Source organism: Chiloscyllium punctatum, chromosome 6 (assembly GCF_047496795.1).
Source record: "Chiloscyllium punctatum isolate Juve2018m chromosome 6, sChiPun1.3, whole genome shotgun sequence".
Classification (NCBI taxonomy): domain Eukaryota; kingdom Metazoa; phylum Chordata; class Chondrichthyes; order Orectolobiformes; family Hemiscylliidae; genus Chiloscyllium; species Chiloscyllium punctatum.
The window spans coordinates 66,791,997-66,818,497 of record NC_092744.1 but is presented as its reverse complement, the minus strand read 5'-3'; the positions used below and the strand labels follow the sequence as shown (position 1 = coordinate 66,818,497).

Sequence of the window (26,501 nt, the reverse complement as noted above, 5' to 3'; positions counted from 1 at the left end):
CTTCAAGCCTGCTCTGCCATTCAATATGATCATGGCTGATCATCCAACTCAGTACCCTGTCCCTGCTTTATCCCCAGGCCCTTTGATCCCTTTAGTCCAAAGAACTGGATCTACCACCTTCTTGAAAACATTCAATGCTTTGGCTTCAACCATTTTGTGTTGCAGAGAATTCCACAAGCTCACCACTCTTTGGGTGAAGTAATTTCTCCTCATCTCACTCATAAATGACTTACCCCTGAAACCGTGATCATTAGTTCTAGACTCCATGGTCATTGGAACATCCTTCCTGCATTTGCCCTGTCTATCCCTGTCATTATTTTACAGAAATTCTCCTTCAGTCTTCGAAACTCCAGTTAATATAGTCATAATTGGTCAAGTCTCTCTTCATAGATCAGTCCTACCCACCCAAGAATCAGTCTAGTAAACCCTTCATAATTCTATAATTTCCTGTTTTCACTCTACCTCCTTTCGAATTAATGGGGTTACATTAGCTACCCTACAATCCAGACTTTGTAGGCCATCTACAGAAAGGTGACTACCAATGCATCACCATTTCCAGGGCCACTTCCTTAAGTACTCTGGGATCTAGACAGTCAGTCCCTAGAGGTTTATCAGCCTTTACTTTCATCAATTTGCCCAACACCATTTCCTTAATAATACTGATATCCTTCCGCTCCTCCCTCTTGTTAAGTTCCCCACCATTTTTCGGATGTTATTTGTGTCCTTTGTTTTTGAAGACAAAAACAAGACACGTATTTAGTCAGTCTGCCATCTCTCTGTTCCCCATTATAACTTCCCCTGTCTCTGAGTGTAAGGGACTTACGTTTGTCTTCACTAATCCTTTTCTCTTCATATATCTGTAGAAGCTTTAACAATCAGTTTGCATGTCCCCTGTAAGTTTATCCTTATTTTCTATTGTTCCACCCATAACCAACCCTTTCGTCCTTCTTTGCTGAAATCTCACCGCTGCCAAACCCCAAGTTTGCTTCTTTTTTGGCCAATTTGTATGTCCCTTCCATGGATTTATTACTATCCCTAATTTCCCTATTTAGCCATGGTCAAGCCACCTTTCTCATTGTATTTTTGTGCCAGACAGGAATAAACAATTTTGGCAGTTGCTTCATGCAATTACTTACGTTAAATGCTTGCTATTGCCTATGCACCATCATGTCTTTTTTTCCAAAGTAATATTCCCAATCTATCATCATTATCACGTGCCTCATAACATCACAGTTTCCTTTATTTAGATCGAGGACCCTAACCTCAGAATCAACTCCATCACTCTCCGTTTCAGTAAAGAATTCTATTATATTATGGTCAGTCTTCCCCAAGGGGTCTCATACTACTGGATTGCCAATTATTCCTTTCTCACTGCACAATACCAAGTATAGGATGGCCTCTTGTCTAGTTGGTTGTTCAATATAGTGATCCAGAAAACACTCTGTAAGCACTTTAAACCATATAACATCTGGTTTCCCCCTTTACTTCAACATTTCTGCAGCTACTAATTAGTCAAACTTTCGCCTCATTTCCACATTTTAATGCCCTAGTCCCCATTAAAATTATTGTGACCATTCACCAGTACAGCATACAGCTTTGGTTACTGAAGACTCCAATATGAATGGATATGGCAGATTTCGTTGTTCACTGCCAGACCTTGTTGAACACATAAAGCAATATTGCGTTCTGTTTTTTTTCGTTTGAACTGCTTACTATTCCGTGATTGCCCTGGAATGACAAAATAATCTCTAGCTTCTTTTCTCTACAATAAACCATTTTCTTAAAACTCTCTCCCATCTCCTTCACATTCACTTGCAACAACATGTGCAAGGAACTCCTGGATATATTTATCACTAAAATTCAGTCCACACAATCTGTTGCCTTTACTGTTTCCCTCTCTTTCACCAGTCCACCAGGGCTAACTTTCTTTAAAGCTCTCCCATATTCTAGCCCTGAATTCAAATAGTTTTTTTTATTGTTTCTGTCCTAGTTCTCCTCATATTCTCTGAGTTCACATTGTTCTTGAAACACACATCCTGCTTCTTTGATTTGTTCCACCTAACCTTTTGACCCTCAACACCCCCTTCTGTTGGCCAATACTGTAAATGAATCTTTCTTCAGATGTTGTCCTTCTTTCCTTTAAATGTCATATTATTATTCCTCTGCTCAAAAGCCAACCCTTTACAGCACAATCCTTGCAAACTTTTCAATTTTCCCCATAGTCCCAAATTTGTACCCTTGAACTTCATTTTTGAATCCTTCCAAATCAGTTTCTGCCTCTGTCACTGTACAGAAACTGTTTTTAAACTGTTTTCAAACTCTGCTCCTTAGCTACTTACCCCATCACTTCGGCTGACAACTGTCTGAGACTGAACCAATCTGTTCATGAACTTGGTGTCAAATTTAACCCTAAAATAAGTTTTTGTCCATATATCTGTGCCATCACTAGGGTGACGGCTGATTTCCATCAATGTAACATCGCTTGCCTTCGCCCATCCCTCAGCTCCTCTGCATCTGAAATCCTTGCTCATGTCTATGTTCCTCTATGATGTGAAGCAGCTGATGTTGGACTGGGGTGAACAAAGGAGAAAGTGAGGACTGCAGATGGTGGAGATCAGAGTTGAAGAGTGTGTTGCTGGAAAAGCACAGCCGGTCAGGCAGCATCCAAGGAGCAGAAGAATTGATGTTTCAGGCATAAACCAGTTGGACTATAACCGGGTGTTGTATGACTTTTAACTATGTTCCTCTAGACAGGACTATTCTGTGTACTCCAAACTAATCTCCTCCATTTTACCCTTGGCAAATTCAGGGTCTTTCAAAACATTGGTGCCCAAGTCCTATTTTTATTCATTCATGGGTTGTAGGGGTCACTGGCTGGGCCAGCATTTATTGTCTATCCCAAATTGCCTTTCAGAAAGTGGTGTTGGGCAGAAATTTCTGCCAAATAAATTCTTTTTGAACTGTTGAATTTCATTTGGTGTCGGTAGAGCCACAATATTGTTAGGGATGGAGTTCCAGAATTTTGACCCAACAGTGAAGGAACTATGACTTGTTCACCGTGTAACTGCTGCCTTTGTCACTCTTAAACGGTAGCAGTACTGAGTTTTGAACATGCTGTCTAAGGACACTTTGTGAATTTATAGTTCACACCAAATCCTGTTCACCTATCACTCCTGTGCTCATTGATTACACTGACTAAATACACATGCTTAGTTTCAATTCCCTTCTTGTCCTTCTTCGTCCACATTTCTGAAATTTCCTCCAGGCCACTATGAGATATCCCTCAGCATTGTTCCAGGTGCCACGGTCCTAAGTTATGAAATTTGCACTCTTAAACTCTCTGCCTATCTTTCACTTTATAAGATACTCCTTGTCAAACCACTTTGATTGACCATTTGGCCATTTGCCTAATATCTCCCTCTGTAGTCCAGTTTCGGTGTTCCATTATAAAAACCAAAAGAACTTTGAATGTTGTAAATCAGAAACTAGAACTAAAACTCAGCAGGTCTGGCAGCATATGATTAGATTACTTACAGTGTGGAAACAGGCCCTTCAGCCCAACAAGTCTCCACCAACCCTCCAAAGAGCAACCCACCCAGACCCATTCCCCTACATTTACCCCTTCATCTGACACTACAGGCAATTTAGCATGGACAATTTACCTAACCTACACATTTTTGGACTGTGGGAGGAAACCGGAGCACCTGGAGGAAACCCACACAGATACGGGGAGAATGTGCAAACTCCACACAGACAGTTGCCTGAGGCGGGAATTGAACCCGGGTCTCTGGCGCTGTGAGGCAGTAGTGCTAACCACTGAGCCACCATATGTGAAGAGAAGCCAAAGTTAACATTTCCAATCCAGTGAGCTTTCCTTAGAACTGACTCAAACCATTAACTGTTGTTTCTCTTCACAGATGCTGCTCGAACTGCTGAGCTTTTCCAGCCGTATTTGTTTTTGTCTCAATGTTCCATTATAATGTCTATGTGATTTGGAGGTGCTGGTGTTGGACTGGGGTGAACAAAGTTAAAAATCATACAACACCAGGTTATAGTCCAACAGGTTTATTTGGAAGCACTAGCTTTTGAAGTGCTGCTGCTTCATCAGGTGGTAGCAACCAAAGGAAACACTAGCTCCAAAAGCTAGTGATTCCAAATAAACCTGTTGCACTATAATCTGATGTTGTGTGATTTTTTAACAAAGTCTATGCAAAACATCTTGAAGCACCATCCTCTTGAATTAAACATTTTGGTCATCTAAACTAAAATCTCCTTATGTTCTCTGCTGTTACTTTTTACTATAATGCTTTTACCTTTCATTATGTTAAAGAAACTAGGTAAACCTAAATTATTATTGTTGTGTTTCATTACACTAAACTGAATCCAATATCTAGATGTGTTCTGACCAAACGTTCAATATAACTGAAGCATAATTTCCTCATTAAGCCAAAATTCAGTCTGGTTACCTTTTCAACGAGTTATACAGTTATCAAAAAAGAGCCTTCAATTAGGTTAGGGTAGTATTGCTTGTGCACATGTAAAATATAACAAAAGGTGTTTCTCAAATATACTAAATTTTGCAAAATCTGCTAGAAGATAAATTGTGTGATAAAACAGTAGTCTTAATTAGTTATAAAACAGAGAAAATGCAAGTAAATCAGCAAAGCCAGAACTTACTTCAACAGTAGGTTGCTATATTCTGGAATTATAAACAAGGTCTGCAGAAGGGCATTTACACAGCAGTTATTCCTTATATTGATGAGTGTCACAAATGCTATGAAAAGAAATAATACATTACCCACTTCTTTTTGATGAAACCACCCCCACCCCCAAGTTATTTCCTCCACTCAGCAAGTAAAGCAATAAAGATAAAAACAAAGTCTCATAATATCACATCCAACTAACTCGAATTTTGTGACCCTCTCCCCCTCCCCTGTATTGATGAGAATCATAATATCCTTACAGTGTGGAAGCAGGCCATTCAGCCCATCAAGTTCACACCAACCTTCTAAACAGCATCCCACCAAATCCCTGTAACCCTGCATTTCCCATGGTTAATCCACCTAGCCTGCTCATCTTTTCACTGTGGGATGAAACCAACACAAACACTGGGAGAATGTGCAGACTCCACACGGAGAGTCACCCAAGGGTGGAATCACACCCAGGTCCCTGGCACTGTGAGGCTGCACTGTTCATCACCGAGCACCATGCTGTCCTGTACAACTTGAATCATAGTAGTCAATTTGAACAAGTCTCTACAAAAAAAATGAAATAGCTGTCTGTCTGTTAAAATTGTATTGCATGAGTCACAGGGTAGAAACATTACATTTGTTACTATTCATGTCTTCTGTACAAGTAGATAAGTTTAATTTCTTTGGTAATGTACTTCTTCGGTGCTTCAATGGAGCATTAGACTAATTTATATGAATACATTCCACAGTTGGATAATCATTTGATTCAGATTAGAGCAGTATTATTGAGACAAGCTGGTGCTTTGAATGTCAGTTCTACATGGTGCATTCCCAAGAACATACAAACCAGAAAATTCCACACAGCAATTTGTATATCTTTACCCAAACAGACGAGAGAAGCATTAATGATGTTGCATGTTGTACCAGATGCATATGCTAACAATCTAGTAATACAGGCAATATTCATTGAAAATAAAACCAATACGGTTTAAGCTATTCCAGCTGATTCCATAGGCAATACGAATTCTCATCTGTCCCTGTGGGACAAAACTGCATGTAATGAAGAGACATGTTTTTCTTATCATACCTGCTGCAGAAAACGGTGTGAAGTATTGTTTTGCCTGTTCCCAAGTGATCATAATAACTTGAAATGTTAACTCTGTTTGTCCCAGCAGTTGCCACTAAACCTACTGAGTTTCTCCAATGTTTTCTCTTTTTACTTCAGATCTTCAGCATCCTCAGTACTTTGCTTCTATTTAAATATCTTTGCCCAATAACCTTGAAACAATAGATCTCAAAATTAAGAGACAGATTTCAACACAATGTGGTATTCACATAGCATATAGCCCAGAGAAGAACAGATTAATGTTTGGCAAATTTGCAGAGCTGCAACTTGTTTAAAGGATTGGTCAACAGTGGAGGATTGGAGAATTTTTTTCAAACAATGTTTGGATTATTTTAGTTGTAGTGTTGTTTTAGAATGGTTTGTCTCAGCTACTGTGCTGCAATTTGTCACAGATGTCAAAATGTACTTTTTAAAAGCAGGTTCTTGGATATGAATTGGCTTGAAGCTTCAATAGATGGAAGCTCTTAATAAATTTTCACATTTTCAGGAGCATCACCTAGGTAAGGAAAAGACGCAAGGAAGATTTGTTTAATTGTTATGGGGCACCTAACTGAATGCTTTCTTTGATTGTTAAAGTTGATTAATACTCCTAAGATTCATTTGGTTACATCTTTAACATTATTTTAAAAAGTATTCTTCATTCATAAAATTTCTGTGCATGCACTTACTTTCATTGTAATGAGAACTTCTGAGTGACTTTTGTTGATTTTCTGCGTCAACAATGTTTTGTTTGTGGTTACCGCAATCTGTTAAACGATTTGCATTTTCAAAAGAATGCAGACTTTCACCTCTTTCTGGTTTTCTTTCCTGAAAGAGATGGATGTGAAGTTTGATCATCCTTCATGCAAATTCATTCAAGTTTTGCGAATGATTGATTAATGCTAATAAGCATTTCCATGACAAATAAAATGGAGCAATAAATTCAGGTGTGCAAACTCAGATGTATACACGATTCTGCACATTCAAAAATAGGCCTAACATAGCATTAGGTTATTATTGTTAGTGTGCTATTCCAGAAAAAAACAATTGTTGATCTAACAATGACATACCCATTGTTATTACTGGCTTAGAAGTTTTAAAACTTCAGTTTTGGTTTGCTGGCCAGGCAAGCATTTATTGCCCATCCCTAATCTCCCTTGAGAAGGTGGTGGTGAGCTTCCTTCTTGAACTGCCGAAATGCATTCGGCTCAGGCAGACCAATAACACCATAACGGAGAGAGTTCCAGGACTTTGACCCAGTGACAAAGGAACTAACAGGATGGTTAGTGACTTAGAAGGGAACTAGCAGATGGTGGTATTCCCATGTATCTGCTGCCATTTTCTTTCTAGGTTGTCATGGTTGCGGATGTGGAAGGCACTGTGTATAGACCCTCAGTGAATTTTTGCATTGCACTGAATGTTGGTGGCGAAAGGAATGAATATTTGTGAATTTGATGCCAATCAAGCAGCTACTTGGTCCTGAATAGTGGTAAGTTTCTTGAGTGTTTGCTGTCTTGTGGTGGACAGGTTTTCCGGACTCTGGAGATGAGTTACTCACTGCAGGATTCCCAATGCCTGACCTGCCCTTGCAGCCACTGTATTTATTTGACAGCTCAGTTTCTTAACTAATATTTTGTGCAACAGATTGTGCAACACTGACTTATATTGACCTCACTATTTCTTTGGGTACCTAAAGAAGTTAAATACAAAAAAGGGAAGATCTTATCCTTGCCAAAAGGATTTGCAAGCTGAGGATAAATTAAAGAGTTCTAGATACTAGGCTATACATCAATACACACCAAACAGCCCTGACAGCATTCTAAGGAACCATGCCTCAGAATTTGGCACATGCAGAATGATTCCAAATTTGATTTACAAACAGTCAACCAGTCAGTTTCTTTGTTAAATTGTCATGCTGCCAGTTAATAGCCCCTTAAACTCTTACTCCTTTAGGAGCATAGTACAAAGCTGGAATGTGCAAGAAAGCAATTCTGAAATCCGATTTTAGGAATCCTGAACAGGCTGGTGTACATTTTGGTCACCACAGGACCAATGAAAAGTTTTGCTGAAATTATATTTAAAAGGTTAACTGAAGGGGCCACTTCCCACCATCTCATCCTCTCGGCCCATTCCTCTTAGGATGGGCAGCCCATAACACCTGCTTTGTCACCTGCTTTTACTGCTGACATCATACAGTCAGCTCCCAGAGGAGCTTGCCATCTCTGACTGCACACTGAGGTCACCAGTTGACCGATTTAAACCACTTATGTTTCCAGTTTAGGCACACAATTGGGACATGAAACTGACTTGCATATCATTTTCCCATAGCTACATTGAAAATCGGGCTTTTGAATGTGTCTTTGAATGCTCCGGAACATATGGGTGTGCAGAATTAAGCCTTTACTCTATGATTCTTTGAGTTATGTTCTTTTTGAGAAACCAGCTAGCCTCCTTCTCCAAACTGCTCTCTGTAGGCATATTTATCTATTTTCTTCATGATACAATGATTTAATGAAAACCTTATGTAAAATCCAATTGAGTTATATTGCTGCATTTGTATTATCCAAAAATAACTTCTTATACAACTAGGCCTGAAAAACCATACTTTTCTTTTACCTAGAGCTCAAATGGCAGTCATTGATATTTATCATGATGTAAAATGAATACCCATGATTGAATTTTACCAAAAAATTGGGAAAGTGTTAATTCTGTGAGTTTAATGCATGTTTTAACTCTGAGCTCTGGCAAGCTCTGTCCCACAATTCTCTGCTGCTGACCTCATTATATATGCACTACAACTCTCCAGTCACTCTCCTGCTATCTCGCACTCACCAGCAGTGGAAGTACGCAATGCTGCAGGGACTGACTACGATTTCTGCAGGCAGCATCATGTTTAAACCACACGTCAAACGCTGTAAGCCCAGGAACTTCCATTCATGGTTGCAACGTGGGAAGACTTACCCCAGAGAATAGTGACAAAGGCAACTTAACACACTGATTTAACATCAGGGATCTGGAGGTCACACTTGGCAGAGTATTGGAGAGTAAGGCTGTTCTCCTTCCTCAACAGAAAAGAGATCACGCCACCAGACCCTGCCAGTCTGGGTGAAGTTGGCACCTGGGTCAGTGCAGCGTGCATATTCTGGAAGAACTCCCAGCAGTGCAGGAAGCAAGTTAATGACCTTCTCTGCTCTTCAAGGGCAAGTGCCACCATTTGCTCTCAGCTGCCTCACATTATCCCTGCAACTGCACCCACTTCGCATCAAGGCTCCTGGTCTACCACTCTTAATTGCAACCAGCATTTTCCCTAAAACTAGCTATATTTTCTGAACTGCCTCACTGTTGCCCTCTTTGCTCAGAGGCTGATAAAATTTAAACTTAGACTTGTAAAATGAAACCCAAGTCTCTATAAGCAAATAAGATAAAAGAAACAGCCAAGCTATAAGGATGAGCTGCTGTTTAAAGTAAGCTAATGGCAAGGAGATGAAACTTAGGAAAGTTACTTTTAGACATTGATATTTAATCACACATCAGCCAATCCCTTGAAGTTGCAGTATCAGTCACTAATGAGCAACCTTAGTGCCAATAGCCTTACTGTTATTTTGATAGCACATCCTGGTCTACGTTTGTGAAGGTAGTATGAAATTCCAGATCTATTTTCACTGGAGCAGATGAGGTCAAGAAAGGAATTAATATAGATTTTGATTATTTTGAAGATATTGATGGTGTAACGAAAGAAAAAGTATTTCTTCTGCTTATGGAGCCAAGAACAGGAGGTAATCAATTTCAAACTGTCTTTTAAAAGGTCTCTTCATTGTGTCATGATGACAGATCAAAACTTTGAAGTACTTACAGAATTATTAAACTTATAATTTCAGCATATGTTTGTTTATTAAATGAGGGCACCACAGCTGATAGTAAAAGATAACTGCAGGTTTAAATTCAATCACTGACTTTCAGATTCTTGTATAGACTCATGGTGTGCCCACACCTGTACAGACCTAGGAAAACTTCAAAAAGAAAGACTAAAAAAATGGAACAATAAGAAGAAGCTAGCTACCTCTCGTTACGTTTTAGTCTTGCAGGGATTAAAAACTAACCGCAACCCTTGCTCTGTGCATGTTAGTGACCTGACCCACAAGTATGTACAGTTGTGCGATGCAAAGGTTACAGTATGACAACAGCCATTACACACCTCTACACTGTAGGTAAGGAACTTCACTCACTACCTTGCAGTGCTAGCCACTGTTGAAATAAACCAGGGAAAATATAACTTGATTCAACCCGTAAACTCAAAATCAGAAAATTAATTGTTCAACTACCAATGTCAGCACAATCAGTATCTCCCCATGTAACAATCACAACTTCTCACTATCTCCTCTTCACAAATGACTCAGACTTTATGAATTTTTTTCAGATTTACATCTTGGCCTAATCTGTTTGTAAATGTGTTGCATTATAATTTCTTCTTGTGCTTAAAAAACAATAAACTCACTCTCTCATTAACTCAAGAAAGCATGGCAAATTAACTCCTTTTAGAACATAAATCTGGTTGGGGAGAAAGGTATCCTCAAAGAAAAGGATCCTTTTTATGAAATTAACCTTGACGCAATTAACCAGAGGGTTGGTGAATAGAGTCAGTTCATTCTTCCTTACCCAAGAGATTAACAATTTGGAGTTTCCTGTCTGAAACTCTAACAAATTGAGCCTGCTCATAACAACATCACTGGGTCAAAGTCGTGGAACTTTTTTCCTAACAGCACCAAGGGTATTTCCACATCCAAGAATGGCAGCGATACGTGAAGGAAGCTCTCCACTGCATTCTCCAAGGCAATTAGGAATGGTCAATAAATGCTGGTCTATTAAAAACAGTCACATTTCATGGGTGAATTTTTTTAAACGGTAAATAAAACTTCTTTTTCAGATTGTTAGGAATTAGACAATAGACAATAGACAATAGATGCAGGAGTAGGCCATTCTGCCCTTCGAGCCTGCACCGCCATTCAATATGATCATGGCTGATCATTCCTAATTAGTATCCTGTTCCAGCCTTATCTCCATACCCCTTGACTCCACTATCTTTAAGAGCTCTATCCAATTCTTTCTTAAAAGAATCCAGAGACTGGGCCTCCACTGCCCTCTGGGGCAGAGCATTCCACACAGCCACCACTCTCTGGGTGAAGTAGTTTCTCCTCATCTCTGTCCTAAACGGTCTACCCCGTATTTTTAAGTTGTGTCCTCTGGTTCGGCACTCCCCCATCAACGGAAACATGTTCCCTCCTGCCAGAGTGTCCAGTCCTTTCATAAGCCTATACGTTTCAATCAGGTCCCCTCTCAGTCTTCTAAACTCAAGGGTATACAAGCCCAGTCGCTCCAGTCTTTCCGTGTAAGGCACTCCTGCCATTCCAGGAATTGACCTCGTGAACCTACGCTGCACTCCCTCAATAGCCAGAATGTCTTTCCTCAAATGAATTGGGATATTTAAGCACAGAATAGTGGTGATTGGAATTTTCAAAACTAAATATTGGATAAGTATTAGAAAGCGGATGGAGATTCAGGGCACTGAAAGAAAACAGGATTAGTTTTCTCCAACTCCAATAAGGAACACAGTGGATCAAATGCTGAGGAATCTATCTGGTTGAATGTAACCTTGGGATTCATCTGTGGTTCAGTACAAGAAGGAGAAAGGAGTTGTATTCAACAGGGGATCACAAAATTTGTCTTTTGTTACGACATGGAGACAGACAGCCAAACAAAATCAGCCTTCTTACCTCTGTATTCAAAACACTATAAAATTAAAGCCTTCGAAAACTGTCAAAATTGATCCTAATGGTTCCTAATGGAATTTTTGAATAATCAATCCCAGACTTTGTGAGTAATCAATTTCAGCCGCCAGCCTGTAGCTTGCCAAACTCTTAGCAATTTATGAACAACATGTTAACTTCAGCAGAGCAAATATTAAACAACAAAATAGTCTAATTTGTCAAAGGCGTTAACCCTATTTTCAGTCCCATTCACACAAATGACAGGCAGAAAACAGAGTTTCGGGATAAATCAAGGAAAATAACAAAACTGGCCAGATTACCTAACAGTGATTTTCATGATGCATTGTTCCACAAGCATAGGTGAAGACTTCTTCATCAATTTTTTGGAGATGCCCACCAGGGTCACATTTACAGTTCACTTAAGCAGTAATAACTATAATTTAGACTAGATTCCCTACAGTGTGGAAAGAGGCCCTTCAGCCCAACCAGTCCATACTGACCCTTCGAAGAATAACCCACCCAGACCCATTTCCCTCTGAATGATGCACCTAACACTATGGGCAATTTAGCATGGCCAATTCACCGAACCTGCACATCTTTGTGGGAGGAAACCGGAGCATCTGGAGGAAACCCATGCAGACACAGGGAGAATGTGCGAGCTCTACACACACAGTCGCCCAAACCTGGGACTCTGGTGCTGTGATGCAGCAGTGTTAACCACTGAGCCACCATGCTGCCTTAGTTTTCTATTCTCTGAGCTTGCAAGCACTGCTAAGGGGAGGTTAGGCAGGGAGCTGTCAAATTTTCATGCTGTAATATTAGTAGCTTTTTTTTTGAAAACTTAGTCCAAAACCAAGTCAAACTCGATCATCCTTGACAGACTGACCATCTCCTGCACAATGTCTCAGTTACCATTCAACATCTGCTTGAGCATAAGGTCATTTCCAGATTTGCTGGAAACAATTCCCAACTGAATTGAACAGTTCTAACTTGCTATCTGTTTAAATATAATATGCTTCCCCAGTGACAAAGCATCTGCCAAACCTTTTGATCCAACCTGCAATTAGCTGCCAGGCTTTGCCTCAGGAATAAATAAAAGCTTGTTTTCCTTTATATTCCTTTGAATACAAGCTTTTGACCCACAGTCCAAAAGTCATTTTAGCTCACAGTAACTAATTCACAGCTTCAAACCAAAATTAATAAAAGAACAATATTTTAAAAAATGAAAAATCAGAAAGGTGTTTAAGGTGTTTAAATAGTGTTTAAGAAGGAGGATATTGTCATTCTCCAACAAGGTTGCACAATTTATAAATACATCAACCAAACAATTCTTAACTGCACTGATGAAATCATTACCTTTGATATTTTTAAGATTGTTTCAACATATTTTTCACTCACCATTCTTGAATGTATGGAACTTGAGTTCCTTCCACAAAATATCTAATGTAAGAATAATTTCTATTACTTTGTAAGCAGTTGCTTCTTTATAAGTCAAACCACTATTATAGATTTAAGTAACCTAATTTCTCTAAGAATTATCACAATAATGTAAAGCACAGATAGTCCTTGCAACAAGATGGTGTTTTTCAAATAAGCACAAAAAAGTGAAAATGTATATTGTTAATTCAATAAGTCAATTAAAAATATTGCTCATGCTTACCACAGATTCCTTTCTGGGTAAACAGGGATTCTTGTTTACCCCATGACATCCAACTTGATCATACATTTGATAGCTGAAAACTCCAGAACCAATTTCTCTCCTGTTTGTTTCATAGTATAAGCTATTTGGAAGTCTTTGCTTTTAGTTAATAGAACAGATAAATATTTCAGGTCAATAGAATATAATATGATATAGACTGAATCCATTATAAAACTTCATTTGGTCTATATTCTGCTACTATAGATCTTTTAAACAAAATCAAGCAAGATTAGTAAATTTGCCAGCAATGTATTTATGAAATAAGACTTAAGTAAAGGATAAAAATAATTTACGACAAAAGTCATACACACATTTAGAAGCTTGTTTTGCAAACAATTCAGTCTATAAATCATTGATATATGAAACAAAGCAAACTCTTACAACTGCTTTAATTTCATTATAACTACAAGTAGAATATTTAGATTTACCCACCAAACCAAATTCTTACATTAGTTTAGCATGTTAGGCCTTTCAGCTCCCTGACCCTACACCCTTCAGCTATTGTACTGGGTTAAATTCTGCTCCCATAGACTTTTAAACAAAGTCAGGCATGATTACTGAAGTCGGACTAGATAAATTGTTCTTGCAGAGAGATGGATAAACTTGACAGACTATATTATCTCCTTCTGTGCTTTGGTTTTGTAAGACTTAAAAGCAGAAAGTGCTGGAGAATCACAGCAACTCTGGCAACAACTGTCTTTAAAAAATTAACATACTGCTCATTTGTGTTGCCTGTGTCAGTGTTCCGGTTTAGATATGAAAACAAGTTTAAGGAAAGATAGCTTGTTTTCCTTTATTTTCCTTTGAATACAAGCTTTTGACCCACAGTCCAAAAGTCATTTTAGCTCACAGTAACTAATTCACAGCTTCAAACCAAAATTAATAAAAGAACAATATTTTAAAAAATGAAAAATCAGAAAGGTGTTTAAGGTGTTTAAATAGTGTTTAAGAAGGAGGATATTGTCATTCTCCAACAAGGTTGCACAATTTATAAATACATCAACCAAACAATTCTTAACTGCACTGATGAAATCATTACCTTTGATATTTTTAAGATTGTTTCAACATATTTTTCACTCACCATTCTTGAATGTATGGAACTTGAGTTCCTTCCACAAAATATCTAATGTAAGAATAATTTCTATTACTTTGTAAGCAGTTGCTTCTTTATAAGTCAAACCACTATTATAGATTTAAGTAACCTAATTTCTCTAAGAATTATCACAATAATGTAAAGCACAGATAGTCCTTGCAACAAGATGGTGTTTTTCAAATAAGCACAAAAAAGTGAAAATGTATATTGTTAATTCAATAAGTCAATTAAAAATATTGCTCATGCTTACCACAGATTCCTTTCTGGGTAAACAGGGATTCTTGTTTACCCCATGACATCCAACTTGATCATACATTTGATAGCTGAAAACTCCAGAACCAATTTCTCTCCTGTTTGTTTCATAGTATAAGCTATTTGGAAGTCTTTGCTTTTAGTTAATAGAACAGATAAATATTTCAGGTCAATAGAATATAATATGATATAGACTGAATCCATTATAAAACTTCATTTGGTCTATATTCTGCTACTATAGATCTTTTAAACAAAATCAAGCAAGATTAGTAAATTTGCCAGCAATGTATTTATGAAATAAGACTTAAGTAAAGGATAAAAATAATTTACGACAAAAGTCATACACACATTTAGAAGCTTGTTTTGCAAACAATTCAGTCTATAAATCATTGATATATGAAACAAAGCAAACTCTTACAACTGCTTTAATTTCATTATAACTACAAGTAGAATATTTAGATTTACCCACCAAACCAAATTCTTACATTAGTTTAGCATGTTAGGCCTTTCAGCTCCCTGACCCTACACCCTTCAGCTATTGTACTGGGTTAAATTCTGCTCCCATAGACTTTTAAACAAAGTCAGGCATGATTACTGAAGTCGGACTAGATAAATTGTTCTTGCAGAGAGATGGATAAACTTGACAGACTATATTATCTCCTTCTGTGCTTTGGTTTTGTAAGACTTAAAAGCAGAAAGTGCTGGAGAATCACAGCAACTCTGGCAACAACTGTCTTTAAAAAATTAACATACTGCTCATTTGTGTTGCCTGTGTCAGTGTTCCGGTTTAGATATGAAAACAAGTTTAAGGAAAGATAGCTTGTTTTCCTTTATTTTCCTTTGAATACAAGCTTTTGACCCACAGTCCAAAAGTCATTTTAGCTCACAGTAACTAATTCACAGCTTCAAACCAAAATTAATAAAAGAACAATATTTTAAAAAATGAAAAATCAGAAAGGTGTTTAAGGTGTTTAAATAGTGTTTAAGAAGGAGGATATTGTCATTCTCCAACAAGGTTGCACAATTTATAAATACATCAACCAAACAATTCTTAACTGCACTGATGAAATCATTACCTTTGATATTTTTAAGATTGTTTCAACATATTTTTCACTCACCATTCTTGAATGTATGGAACTTGAGTTCCTTCCACAAAATATCTAATGTAAGAATAATTTCTATTACTTTGTAAGCAGTTGCTTCTTTATAAGTCAAACCACTATTATAGATTTAAGTAACCTAATTTCTCTAAGAATTATCACAATAATGTAAAGCACAGATAGTCCTTGCAATAAGATGGTGTTTTTCAAATAAGCACAAAAAAGTGAAAATGTATATTGTTAATTCAATAAGTCAATTAAAAATATTGCTCATGCTTACCACAGATTCCTTTCTGGGTAAACAGGGATTCTTGTTTACCCCATGACATCCAACTTGATCATACATTTGATAGCTGAAAACTCCAGAACCAATTTCTCTCCTGTTTGTTTCATCGTATAAGCTATTTGGAAGTCTTTGCTTTTAGTTAATAGAACAGATAAATATTTCAGGTCAATAGAATATAATATGATATAGACTGAATCCATTATAAAACTTCATTTGGTCTATATTCTGCTACTATAGATCTTTTAAACAAAATCAAGCAAGATTAGTAAATTTGCCAGCAATGTATTTATGAAATAAGACTTAAGCAAAGGATAAAAATAATTTACGACAAAAGTCATACACACATTTAGAAACTTGTTTTGCAAACAATTCAGTCTATAAATCATTGATATATGAAACAAAGCAAACTCTTACAACTGCTTTAATTTCATTATAACTACAAGTAGAATATTTAGATTTACCCACCAAACCAAATTCTTACATTAGTTTAGCATGTTACCCCTTTCAGCTCCTCGACCCTACACCCTTCAGCTATTGTACTGGGTTAAATTCTGCTCCCATAGACTTTAAAACAAAGTCAGGCATGATTACTGAAGTCGGACTAGATAAATTGTTCTTGCAGAGAGATGGATAAACTTAACAGACCATATTATCTCCTTCTGTGCTTTGGTCAGTGTTCCGGTTTAGATATGAAAACAAGTTTAAGGAAAGATAGGGGTGAAGAATACTTGTGAAGAGGGCACTTTTGAGCAACTAAACACAATGTTTCCACGATATGAAAATATCACTTCCTCAGATTGTTATGGAACAGATCAGACTTCTTTAAAAATATATTAAGAAGGAAGCCTAGCTTTTCTTATTTTCTAAGGTAAATGTAAGGTGCTGTGTTCCAGATACAATTTGAATGTTCAAATTACTTGCCATTAAGCAAAACACAATTTATTCAAACATGGTTGTTAAAATACAACAAAAGAAAGAGGAACTTGGAATAACTTAACTCTATTGGAAAACGTAACAGAACAATTGATATAGTAACTATTACTAATTAACTGTTCTAGTTTAGCAACATCCCATAAACACAGCCTTGGCAAAACACAAATTTAGAAAATAGATTGTCTCACATGTAATTCTCCAATCCAGGAGAAAAGAACATCAAAAGACAATTCTGAGAAAGACAGAACTCCAGCTTTTAGCTGTAGCAGAGAGAGATGTGTAGCTTTACAAAACCCCAGCAGCTTCTGCTACTAAAAGTTAAAACTAAAGATACTGGATTTGTGAGGCTTGACCACCCCCAATCAGGCTGCTTCTATTGTTCCAACATTCAAAACAAAACCAAGGTCGGATAAGCTGTTCACTGCCTTTTCAACTAGATAGCTCAGCACCTCTATCTTAGAACCCCTCTTTCTTAAAAAAGGACAAAATAATCTTTTAAAGCCACAGCATCATCACAAGATTGAAAGATTTCACCATATTGCTCATAATTTAATGTGATTGATAACTGGAATTGCAGTTTGTCTGGACCACGTAAATTCCACCAACTTGTCTTTGTATCTAGTTTTCTTGCAGATGACTGAGTAAATACACCAAATATTATGGCAATGACAACATATCAAGATATTGTTTATATGTAATGTCCTTTGAAACATCTCTGAAATCATGAGATGAAAAATGCCCTCTATTCTATCACTGACATTTGGGCTTCATCAGAATTTTCTAAATTTTGAATGTTATGAGACAAATTTCTTGTCTCTAGACGTGAACAATTAGCTGCCTGCTGAAATCAAAATGCTGCAGCATACCTTTGCCCACCTTTGCAGCCTGCTGGCAAATGAGGTGCAGTTAGCAATACTATTTCAACCCAGCAACTCTTGTTATTTTCTAATCAATCTATTCAGCAGGTGGTCTCCTGGCTTAGAGATGGTGACAGTACCACTACCCTACAAACGCCTTCCCACTAACTGTTATCTGTATTTGACTGGTAAGTTACAGAACTGTTTCCCAAGTTGGCAACTGTCTGTTTTGGTGCCCGTCATGCCCACCCTATAACAATGACGTGTATTGTCAGGGTGTCTTTTATAAATGTGAAATATTCCATGCTGTCAAACAAAGTTTGACAGAGGGATTACCATGGTAGACAGTCTTTCTGGGCAAAGTTAAAAATCGCACAACACCAGGTTATAGTCCAACAGGTTTATTTGTGACGACCACCTGAAGAAGAAACGGCGCTTTGAAAGCTAGTTCTTCCAAATAAATCTGTTGGACTATAACCTGGTGTTGTGTGATTTTTAACTTGGTCCACCCCAGCCCAACACCAGCTCCCCCAAATCAGTTTTTCTGGGTGTATCTTGTCAGAAAGAATTCCAGATTATGAGGAAAGGCGGGCGATAAAAAGTTTTCAGTGTGTAAGATGGTAATGACAGGAGAACGTTTATCTTGACCTGTCACATGACCAATAATAACCAGAAATGGAGGGCGGGGCGGTGTGGCTAAATACAGTAGAAAGAGTTCTGCTGTTACCTGTGTTGTTCCCATCCTCCTGAGCTGTGTCTGCGCCGGCGGTGACGGAGTGCGGTGCCGGTTTACAGAAACACCCCTGGGGCCGGAGCCCGGTCTGGTGGTTGGGACCTGGGAAGTGGAACTCACTGTAGCCCGGCTCTGCTCCCTTCTCCCTGCATTCCTCTTGCTGTGCCCCGATGTGTGGGATACCTCCATCGCAGTCTTGGGACTTCCCTGACACGACCTTGCAGATTCACTGTAACAGGAATGGCACGGAAGACAAGCAGTAACTTTCCTGGATGATATAACTGCAACTCTGAAACCCTACTGACTGTATTTGCAGAAGCTGCTGTCTTCGTCATGCCATTTGAAAACGAGGGAGAGAAAGCGAAACTCTCCTGTTAATTAGCACAACTGAAGCTTAGCAACACATACCACTGTAAATGAAACGCCCAGAAATGTAAAGCATTCACTGATTTGCTTAATGTCAGATTTCCAGCAACTAGATTTTTTTATCCGCGTTAAAAAAATCTTCGCAAACAGGGCAAGATTTCAAACTAAGGTTAACGAAATTAGCTAGCTGCTTGTTTTGCTGTTGGATGATATATGAAATGCAGTTCGCAGAACAATATGAACCACATAGTTATTTTATTTACAGACTTTCTCTTGGTTTTTCAGGTTGATAAAGTTCACACAGACCCATCGAGTCAGAGCTGCAGAGCATGGAAACAGACCCTTCTGTCCAACTCGTCCATGCCGACCAGATATCCTAACCTAATCTAGTCCCATTTGCCAGCATTTAGCCCATATCGCTCTAAGTCCTTCCTATTCATGCACCCATCGTTTTTAAATGTTGTAACTGTACCCGCCTCTACCCACTTCCTCTGGCAGCTGGTTCCACACACACATCACCTTCTGTGTGAAAAAGGTTGCCTCTAAGGTCCTTCTCAATTTAAACCTATTCCCTCTCGTCTGGACTCTGCGATTCTGGGAAAAGACCTTGGTTGTTCACCCTATCCATGCCCCTCAGGAGTTTAAGAAAACCACCCTTGCCTATAGCTTAAACCCTGCAACCCTGGCAACATCTGTAAATCTTTTCTGAACCCTTTCAAGTTTGGCAACATTTTTCCTGTAGCAGGGAGACCAGAACTGAATACAGTATCGCAAAAGTGGCCTAACCAATGACCTGTACAGCAGCAACATGACCTCCCAACTCCTATATTAAATGCATTGATCAAAAATGGCAAATGTACCAACCATCTTCTTCACTATCCTGTCTACCTGCAACTCCACTTTCACAGAACTATGAACCTACACTCCAAGCTCTCTATTTTCAGCAACACTCCCCAGGACCTTACCATTAAGTGTATAAAGTCCTGCCCTGATTGGCCTTTCCAAAATGCAGCACCTCACGTTTATCTAAATTAACTCTATCTGTTACTGTTTAGCTTATTAGCCCATCTGATTAAGATCCAGTTGTACCCTGTTTCCAACTCTCCCCTCCCCCCACCTCATCCCAGACCCAACCTTCCAACTCAGCACCACTCTATTGACTTGTACTATCTGTCCATCTTCCTTCCCACCTATCCGCTCCACCCTTCCCATCAACCTAGCACAATTACCCCCCCCACCACCTGCATTCACCTATCACCTTCCCAGCTACCTTCCCCCAGCCCCATCCCCACCTCTCATTTATCCCTCAACTCCTTCCCCCTCCTCATTCCTGATGAAAAGCTTATGCCTGAAATGTCAACTATCCCGCTCCTTGGATGCTGCCTGACCTGCTGTGTTTTTCCAGCATCACGCTTTTCAACTCTCTAGCATCATGTAGTCCTCACTTTCTCCTAACCTTCTTGGCTGTCCATTACACCATCAATTTTGATGTGATCTGCAAACTTACTAACCATACCTTTCAAATTCACTTCCAAATCATTTACATAATTGGCAAAAAAGCAGTGGACCAACCACTAATCCTTGAGGCACATCACTGGTCACAGGCCTCCAGTCCAAAAAGCAACCCTCCACTACTACACTCTGTCCCCTAACTTCGAGCCAGTTATGTATCCAAGTGGCTACTTTCCCTGTGTTCCATATGATCAAACTTTATTTTTTGTAAATGTATCCATAATGCCAGTAGGACTCTTGTGGTACAGTGGTAATGTCCATACCCAGGTGAGCTGGGTTCAAGTCCCATCTCGATCAGATGTGTGTAATACCATTTCTGAACAGGTAGATTAAAAAAAACCTACACTGTGCCATTAGGAGAGTTCCAAGAATTTCATCAATCATTATTTTTCCATCTGCATGCCCACCTGCTGCTCTTGGCCTTCTGGATGGTAGTCCTCATGTGTTTGGAAGATGCTGCCTAAAAGCCTTGAAGTTGTTACAATTCATCTTATAGATAGTACATACTGTTACCACTATGAATCAGTGGTGTATGGATAAATGTTTGTGGATGTAGTGCCAGGGGAGGTTGTGATCTAATGGTAATACCACTGGACAAGTAATCCTGAATATCAAGCTAAAGTTCTGGGGATCTAGGTTTGAATCTCCCAGGGCAGATGATGAAACTTAAGTTAGTAAACAAAAATAAAGCGAGGTCAATGGGACAAACGTGTGATCATTGTCAATCGTCATTAAAAACTCATTTGGTTCATTGTGCCCTTTAGGGAAGGAATTCTGCTATTCTTACCTGGTCAGGCCTATTTGTAACTCCAGACCCACAGCAATGTGGTTAACACTTAACTGCCCTTTGAGCAATTAGGGATCAGTGATACCATATTCTATTAATGAATAGAAGAAAATAGCTGGCCTTGAGATAAAAGAAGGGGAATCTCAGGCACTGATAACATTCCAACAGGGCAAAATAATTTAGATGCAGGAAAGCACTCCCTGTTGTGGGACAGTCCAGAACTAGAAATCAGAGTTCAATAGTAAGTTGCAAACCTTTTAGAACTGAGATGAGGAGACATTTCTTCTCCTGGAGCATAGTAAGCCTGTGGAATTCATTGACACAGAAAGTGGTTGAGGCCAAAACATTGAGTTTTAAAGAAGGAGGTGGATATAGCTGTTGTGGTTAAGGGGGTCAAGTTATATGGGGGACGGAGTGGGATTATGGTACTGAGCTCAGTGATCATATTTAATGGCTGAGCAGGCTAGAGGGGTCAAATGTTTCTAGTTTCAATGCCACATCATATCAAAGCATGAAAATACATACAAGTCAGCAACAAGAAAATTTAAAAAGTAGGCAACCATTGTTGTCATTGATGTACAAATACCAATTGGCCATACCTGTCTCCTATGCAGTCATAGGCTTTTCCAATTTCAGCAGCTCCAAATCAATCTCAATCAAAAAAAATGTAAATAATCAACACTGACCCTCAACCCATGGTTACAGTATGGAAAGTACAGATGACCTTTTGTTCACGTATAGGCAGTGGAAGTCACTGGCTGGGTCAACTTTACTGTCAGTCCCTTAAGCAGTGAGCAGTATTTTATTGTGTTGTGAGATGGCCTTAATGTAGTAAAACACTTCTTAATTTATTATGGATATTTGACACGGAGCAATTTCAGGAAGTTGTTTCCAGTTATATCCTATTGAGATCGTTCAGTGCTTACATCACACTGAAATTAAAAGTGAAACTGAATGCATTTATTTCATTTGCAATTGATCTTGAAAACTACGCAGGAGAAAGCAACTTCCAAATCCTCTGCCGCTGACAGTACAATGGGGAAAATCTTTCAAGTATTTATCGTAGGGTTGAAAGGGGAAAAAATGACTGTTGATGTTTCACACACTGAGGCAGAATTTAACGCCATGCCCATTCTCAAGTTTAAGGAATTGTTATTGAAGAAAGTGCCGGGAGAAGCAGGTAGTGAGCAATAACAGAGCATGAGAGTGGGCTTTTGAAAGTGATAGCAGTAATCAGCTAAAGAATTGAGTGGACAACCATATCACCCGGTGGTACAAAATGAGAATTAAACTACATGATACCGATTCAAATCTTTGGGTTTTAAAGCGCTTAACCTAAACTTTAGAATTTAACTTACCGAAGGGATGCGGGGTCTAAATCCTTTTAAGGTTAAAATTGGAATAATAACTAACCATAGTATTTAGGATGTTCTTGAGTTTTTTTTTAAGTTTATTCACTTTTCTCCGTTTCTGTTTCTTTTGGTGGATTAGCCATTGCAGGTGACCTGCGCCTTCTTTTTGCCAACAAAGAATTGGAGGATAACAAAAAATTCTCTGAATACAGCATCAAGGACAAATCAACAATCCTCTTGGTGTTACGTCTGCCTGGTGGAGGGGACTAGAGAGTAGGGCTCATCACACCGCGAAAACAAAATCTTCCAATGGCCTGATGGATCCGTCTGATTGCATTCTGATAACGCGAAATTATTCTGTTATTGGAGGAAGGCAGACATAACCGAGATGTTAACGCCACGATGTATTTCTTACTTTATGAATAACTTTCATAGCATTTATTTCATAGCAGTATTTTATTGTGTTGTGAGATGGCCTTAATGTGGTGTGATAAACTACAAGTTGTATTTTAATATTTAGCACGTAGAAGAGCGTATTTGTTTGATCTGCCGTCTTAAGTGATCTGTTATATTCTATAATTGCTATAAAATTTGTTTTAGCTTTACAGTGATTAGTAATGAAACCAATTGTACATTTTTTTTAGTTTTAACTAATTAAAGTACATATTGCATTATATTTAACTGATATGCTCCTTGGCAGTAACTTTATTTTATGCTAGCATTATTAATACGGATTGTGTATTTAATAGACCACAGAGCGACGTCAGAAGTTAAATGGCTCCAGAGCCCTGTAGTAATATTAAAGTTCAGTGTTAGCGTCTATGAAACATGAACATCTCTGGCCAGGATGAGGTTTGTTGCCCAATCTGATTACCTTTAAGAAAGTCCACAACTCAGTGGTTTGCCAGGCCATTCTGGAGGGTCAGTTAAGAATCAATCTAATTTATCGGATTCTGGAATCATATGTAAGGACAGCCAATTTCCCATCCTCAATGCTGACTGAAAGAGATGCCTTTTTGTTTACAACAATTGATAGTTTTATGGTCACCATTGCGAAAACGAGCTTTTCATATAATAAAATCTCTACAGTGTGGAAGCAGACCATTTGGCCCATCGAGTCCACACTGACCTTTCAATGCAACCCTGCATTTCCCATGGCTAACCCACCTAGTCTGCACACCCCTGGACATTATGGACAAGTTAGCATGGCCAACCTAGCTAGCCTTCACATCTTTGGACTGTGGGAGGAAACTGGAGCACCCAAAGGAAACCCATGTAGACACAGGCAGAATGTGTAAACTCCACACACAGAGTTGCCCGAAGATAGAATTGAACCCAGTTCTCCAGTGCTGTGAAGCATCAATGCCAACCACTGAGCAGCCATGCTGCCCCATGAGCCATCATGCCATCCTGTCCAACTGGTTTGAATGCAATGAATGGGTGAGAGGATAAATGCATCAATACATAAGGTGGTAGGATGGATAAATGAGTCTGGTAAGTGGTTAACTGGGAGGATGGGTGAATTAAGTGGTTAGGTAGAATGATAGTGGCTAGGTAGGCAGATGGATGAGGTATTAGGTAGGTGGAGTGAGTAGTTGCGTCAGTTTGGGAGGGAGAGTCAGATCGAGGGCGAGTCAAGCCAGATTGTTGGGGGTGGGGGTGGGGGCGCAGTCATGCAGATGGTAGATAGTACTCCTCCAAGTACTTTAAGGGAGTAATCTGGAGGTTGGAGATTGTAGTTAGGTTGGGTGGGGGTTTATTTGGGGCATGGGTAGTTGGTGCTAGGTGTAGTTGGGTTGGGGGTGTTGTTGAATGTCAAGATATATGGTTGGGATTTAAATTTGGGATTAGATGAAGGTGCAGGGCTAGTCTGACAGTCAAGGGCAGTTGGGATATTTGGAGGATGGTTGGAGGGTAAGTGAGTATTTTGGGGGTTGGAGATAGTTGGAGGGACAAGGTAGAAGAGTTGAAGTGTCAAGGTGTGATTCAAGGATCAGTGTAACTGATTGGAGATGTCAGTCATGCTAGAATGGGTGAAATAGGTGAGCTTAGAGATTTATCATTCTGACATCATCGATGAAAAGCATTAAATGGGCAGAATGTTCCTTCACTTGTCATTTAGGTGTTATCACAATGGGTAGAGGAGTTCAGTCCAATATTTATCTCCAAATCTACAGCATTAAATAAGATTACCTGATCATTATCATATTGTTGTATGTAGGACTTCATTGCATATAAGTTAGCAGCTACATTTCCTACCGTGCTTACACTTCATCACCAGATCCTTTGGGACGTTCTGAGGTTTTCAAGTGCATGACATCAGTTGAATTTTCTATTATGTATCTTTAAGATGGACAATTTTTGCTATTAGATTAGATTAAATTAGATTCCCTACAGTGTGGAAACAGGCCCTTTGGCCCAACAAGTCCACACTGACCCTCCGAAGAGTAACCCACCCAGATTCATTCCCCTCCTCCCTACTAATGCACCTATCACTATGGACAATTTAGCATGGCCAATTCACCTGACCTGTACATCTTTGGACTGTGGGTCAAAACCAGAGCACCAGGAGGAAACCCACGCAGACACGAGGAGAATGTGCAAACTCCACGCAGACAATTGCCCGAGGCTGGAATCGAACCAGGGTTCCTGCGAGGCAGCAGTGCTAACCACTGAGCCACCGTGCGCACTGATTAATGAATAGACATGAAGGTTGCAATTCTGAACAAGAGAAATTGTTGCCCATTTTCTTAATTCTTTCTTCTGAAGAAAGGTTTAGGTTGGAGATCTGAAGCCAACTGCTGCAATTGATAGATATCTGAAGAAGAAACACAAACAATGGAGACAGTCAATGGTTCAAACTGCATCTGCTGAGAAAATAGACCAGCTGATATTTCAAATACAATGCACTGCTTGCTGCATTACATAGAACATAGAACATTATAATGCAGTGCAGGCCCTTCAGCCCTCGATGTTGCACCGACCTGTGAAAATAATCTAATGCTCATCTAACCTACACAGTTCCATTATTATCCATATGTGTGTCCAATGTCCATTTAAATGCCCTTAATGTTGGTGAGTCTACTACTGTTGCAGGCAGGCCGTTCCACACCCCTACTAATCTCTGACTGAGGAAACTACCCCTAACTCTGTTCTAAATCTATCACTTGTCAATTTAAAACTATGTCCCTCATGCTTGCCTTCACCATCTGAGGAAAAAAGCTCTCACTGTCCACCCTATCTAACCCTCTGATTATCTCATATGTCTCGATTAAGTCACCGCTCAACCTTCTTTTCTCCAATGAAAACAGCCTCAGTTCCCTCAGCCTTTCCTCGTAAGACCTTCCTTTCATACCAGGCAACATCCTAGTAAATCTCTTCTGAACCCTTTCCACAGCTTCCACATGCTTCCTATAATGTGATGACCAGAACTGCATGCAATACTTCAGGTGCAGCCTTACCAGTGTCTTGTACAGCTGAAGCATGACCTTGTGGCTCCGAAACTCAATCCCCCTACCAATAAATGCCAACACACCATATGCCTTCTTAATAACCGTATTAACCTGGGTGGCAACTTTCAGGGATTTATGCACCAGGACACTGAAATCTCTCTGTTCATCTACACTGCCAAGAATTTTACAATTAGCTCAGTACTCTGCATTCCTGTTGTTTCTTCCGAAGTGAACTACTCGCACTTTTCCAGATTAAACTCCATTTGCCAATTCTCAGTCCAGCTCTGCATCTTATTTATGTCCCTCTGTAACCCGCACTATACACAACTCTGCCTACCTTCGTGTCATCCACAAATTTACTAACCCATTCTTCTACGCCCACATCGAGGTCATTTTGGTATCACAGCAGTGACCCCAAAACAGATCCTTGTGGCACAACACTGGCAACTGAGCTCCAGGATGAACATTTCCCATCAATCACCACCCTCTGTCATTTTTCAGCTAGCCAATTTCTGACC

At 39.1% G+C, this 26,501-nt stretch overlaps 2 protein-coding genes across 2 annotated transcripts in view; one reads left to right on the top strand and one right to left on the bottom strand.

The window, feature by feature from the left end:
* Positions 1-18,807, bottom strand: part of LOC140478511 (ubl carboxyl-terminal hydrolase 18-like) — a 45,653-nt gene extending 26,846 nt beyond the window's left edge. Inside the window, exons 1-8 of the mRNA XM_072571765.1 lie at positions 18,509-18,807; positions 15,986-16,123; positions 15,724-15,765; positions 14,604-14,741; positions 14,342-14,383; positions 13,222-13,359; positions 6,486-6,624; positions 4,678-4,774 (exon numbers count right to left, since the gene is read on the bottom strand). Coding sequence (XP_072427866.1) covers positions 4,678-4,774; positions 6,486-6,624; positions 13,222-13,359; positions 14,342-14,383; positions 14,604-14,741; positions 15,724-15,765; positions 15,986-16,123; positions 18,509-18,703 — 929 coding nt within the window. The 5' untranslated portion in view covers positions 18,704-18,807. The remainder of the gene's footprint in view (positions 1-4,677; positions 4,775-6,485; positions 6,625-13,221; positions 13,360-14,341; positions 14,384-14,603; positions 14,742-15,723; positions 15,766-15,985; positions 16,124-18,508) is intronic.
* A 3,369-nt stretch (positions 18,808-22,176) lies between these two features.
* Positions 22,177-23,158, top strand: LOC140478510 (uncharacterized). Its single transcript, XM_072571764.1, has 2 exons — positions 22,177-22,359; positions 22,671-23,158. Exons 1-2 carry the CDS (start codon positions 22,215-22,217, stop codon positions 22,799-22,801), a joined length of 276 nt encoding a protein of 91 aa, XP_072427865.1. The 5' UTR covers positions 22,177-22,214; the 3' UTR covers positions 22,802-23,158.
* Positions 23,159-26,501: the final 3,343 nt, after the last annotated feature.

What these genes read in the sequence shown, in the direction of transcription:
- LOC140478510 (XM_072571764.1), top strand. Translation starts at nt 22,215, where the DNA reads ATGGGGAAAATCTTTCAAGTATTTATCGTAGGGTTGAAAGGGGAAAAA. An exon ending in GAAAGTGCCGGGAGAAGCAG is followed by an intron (nt 22,360 to 22,670) that starts GTAGTGAGCAAT and finishes TTGGTGGATTAG; the next exon opens with CCATTGCAGGTGACCTGCGC.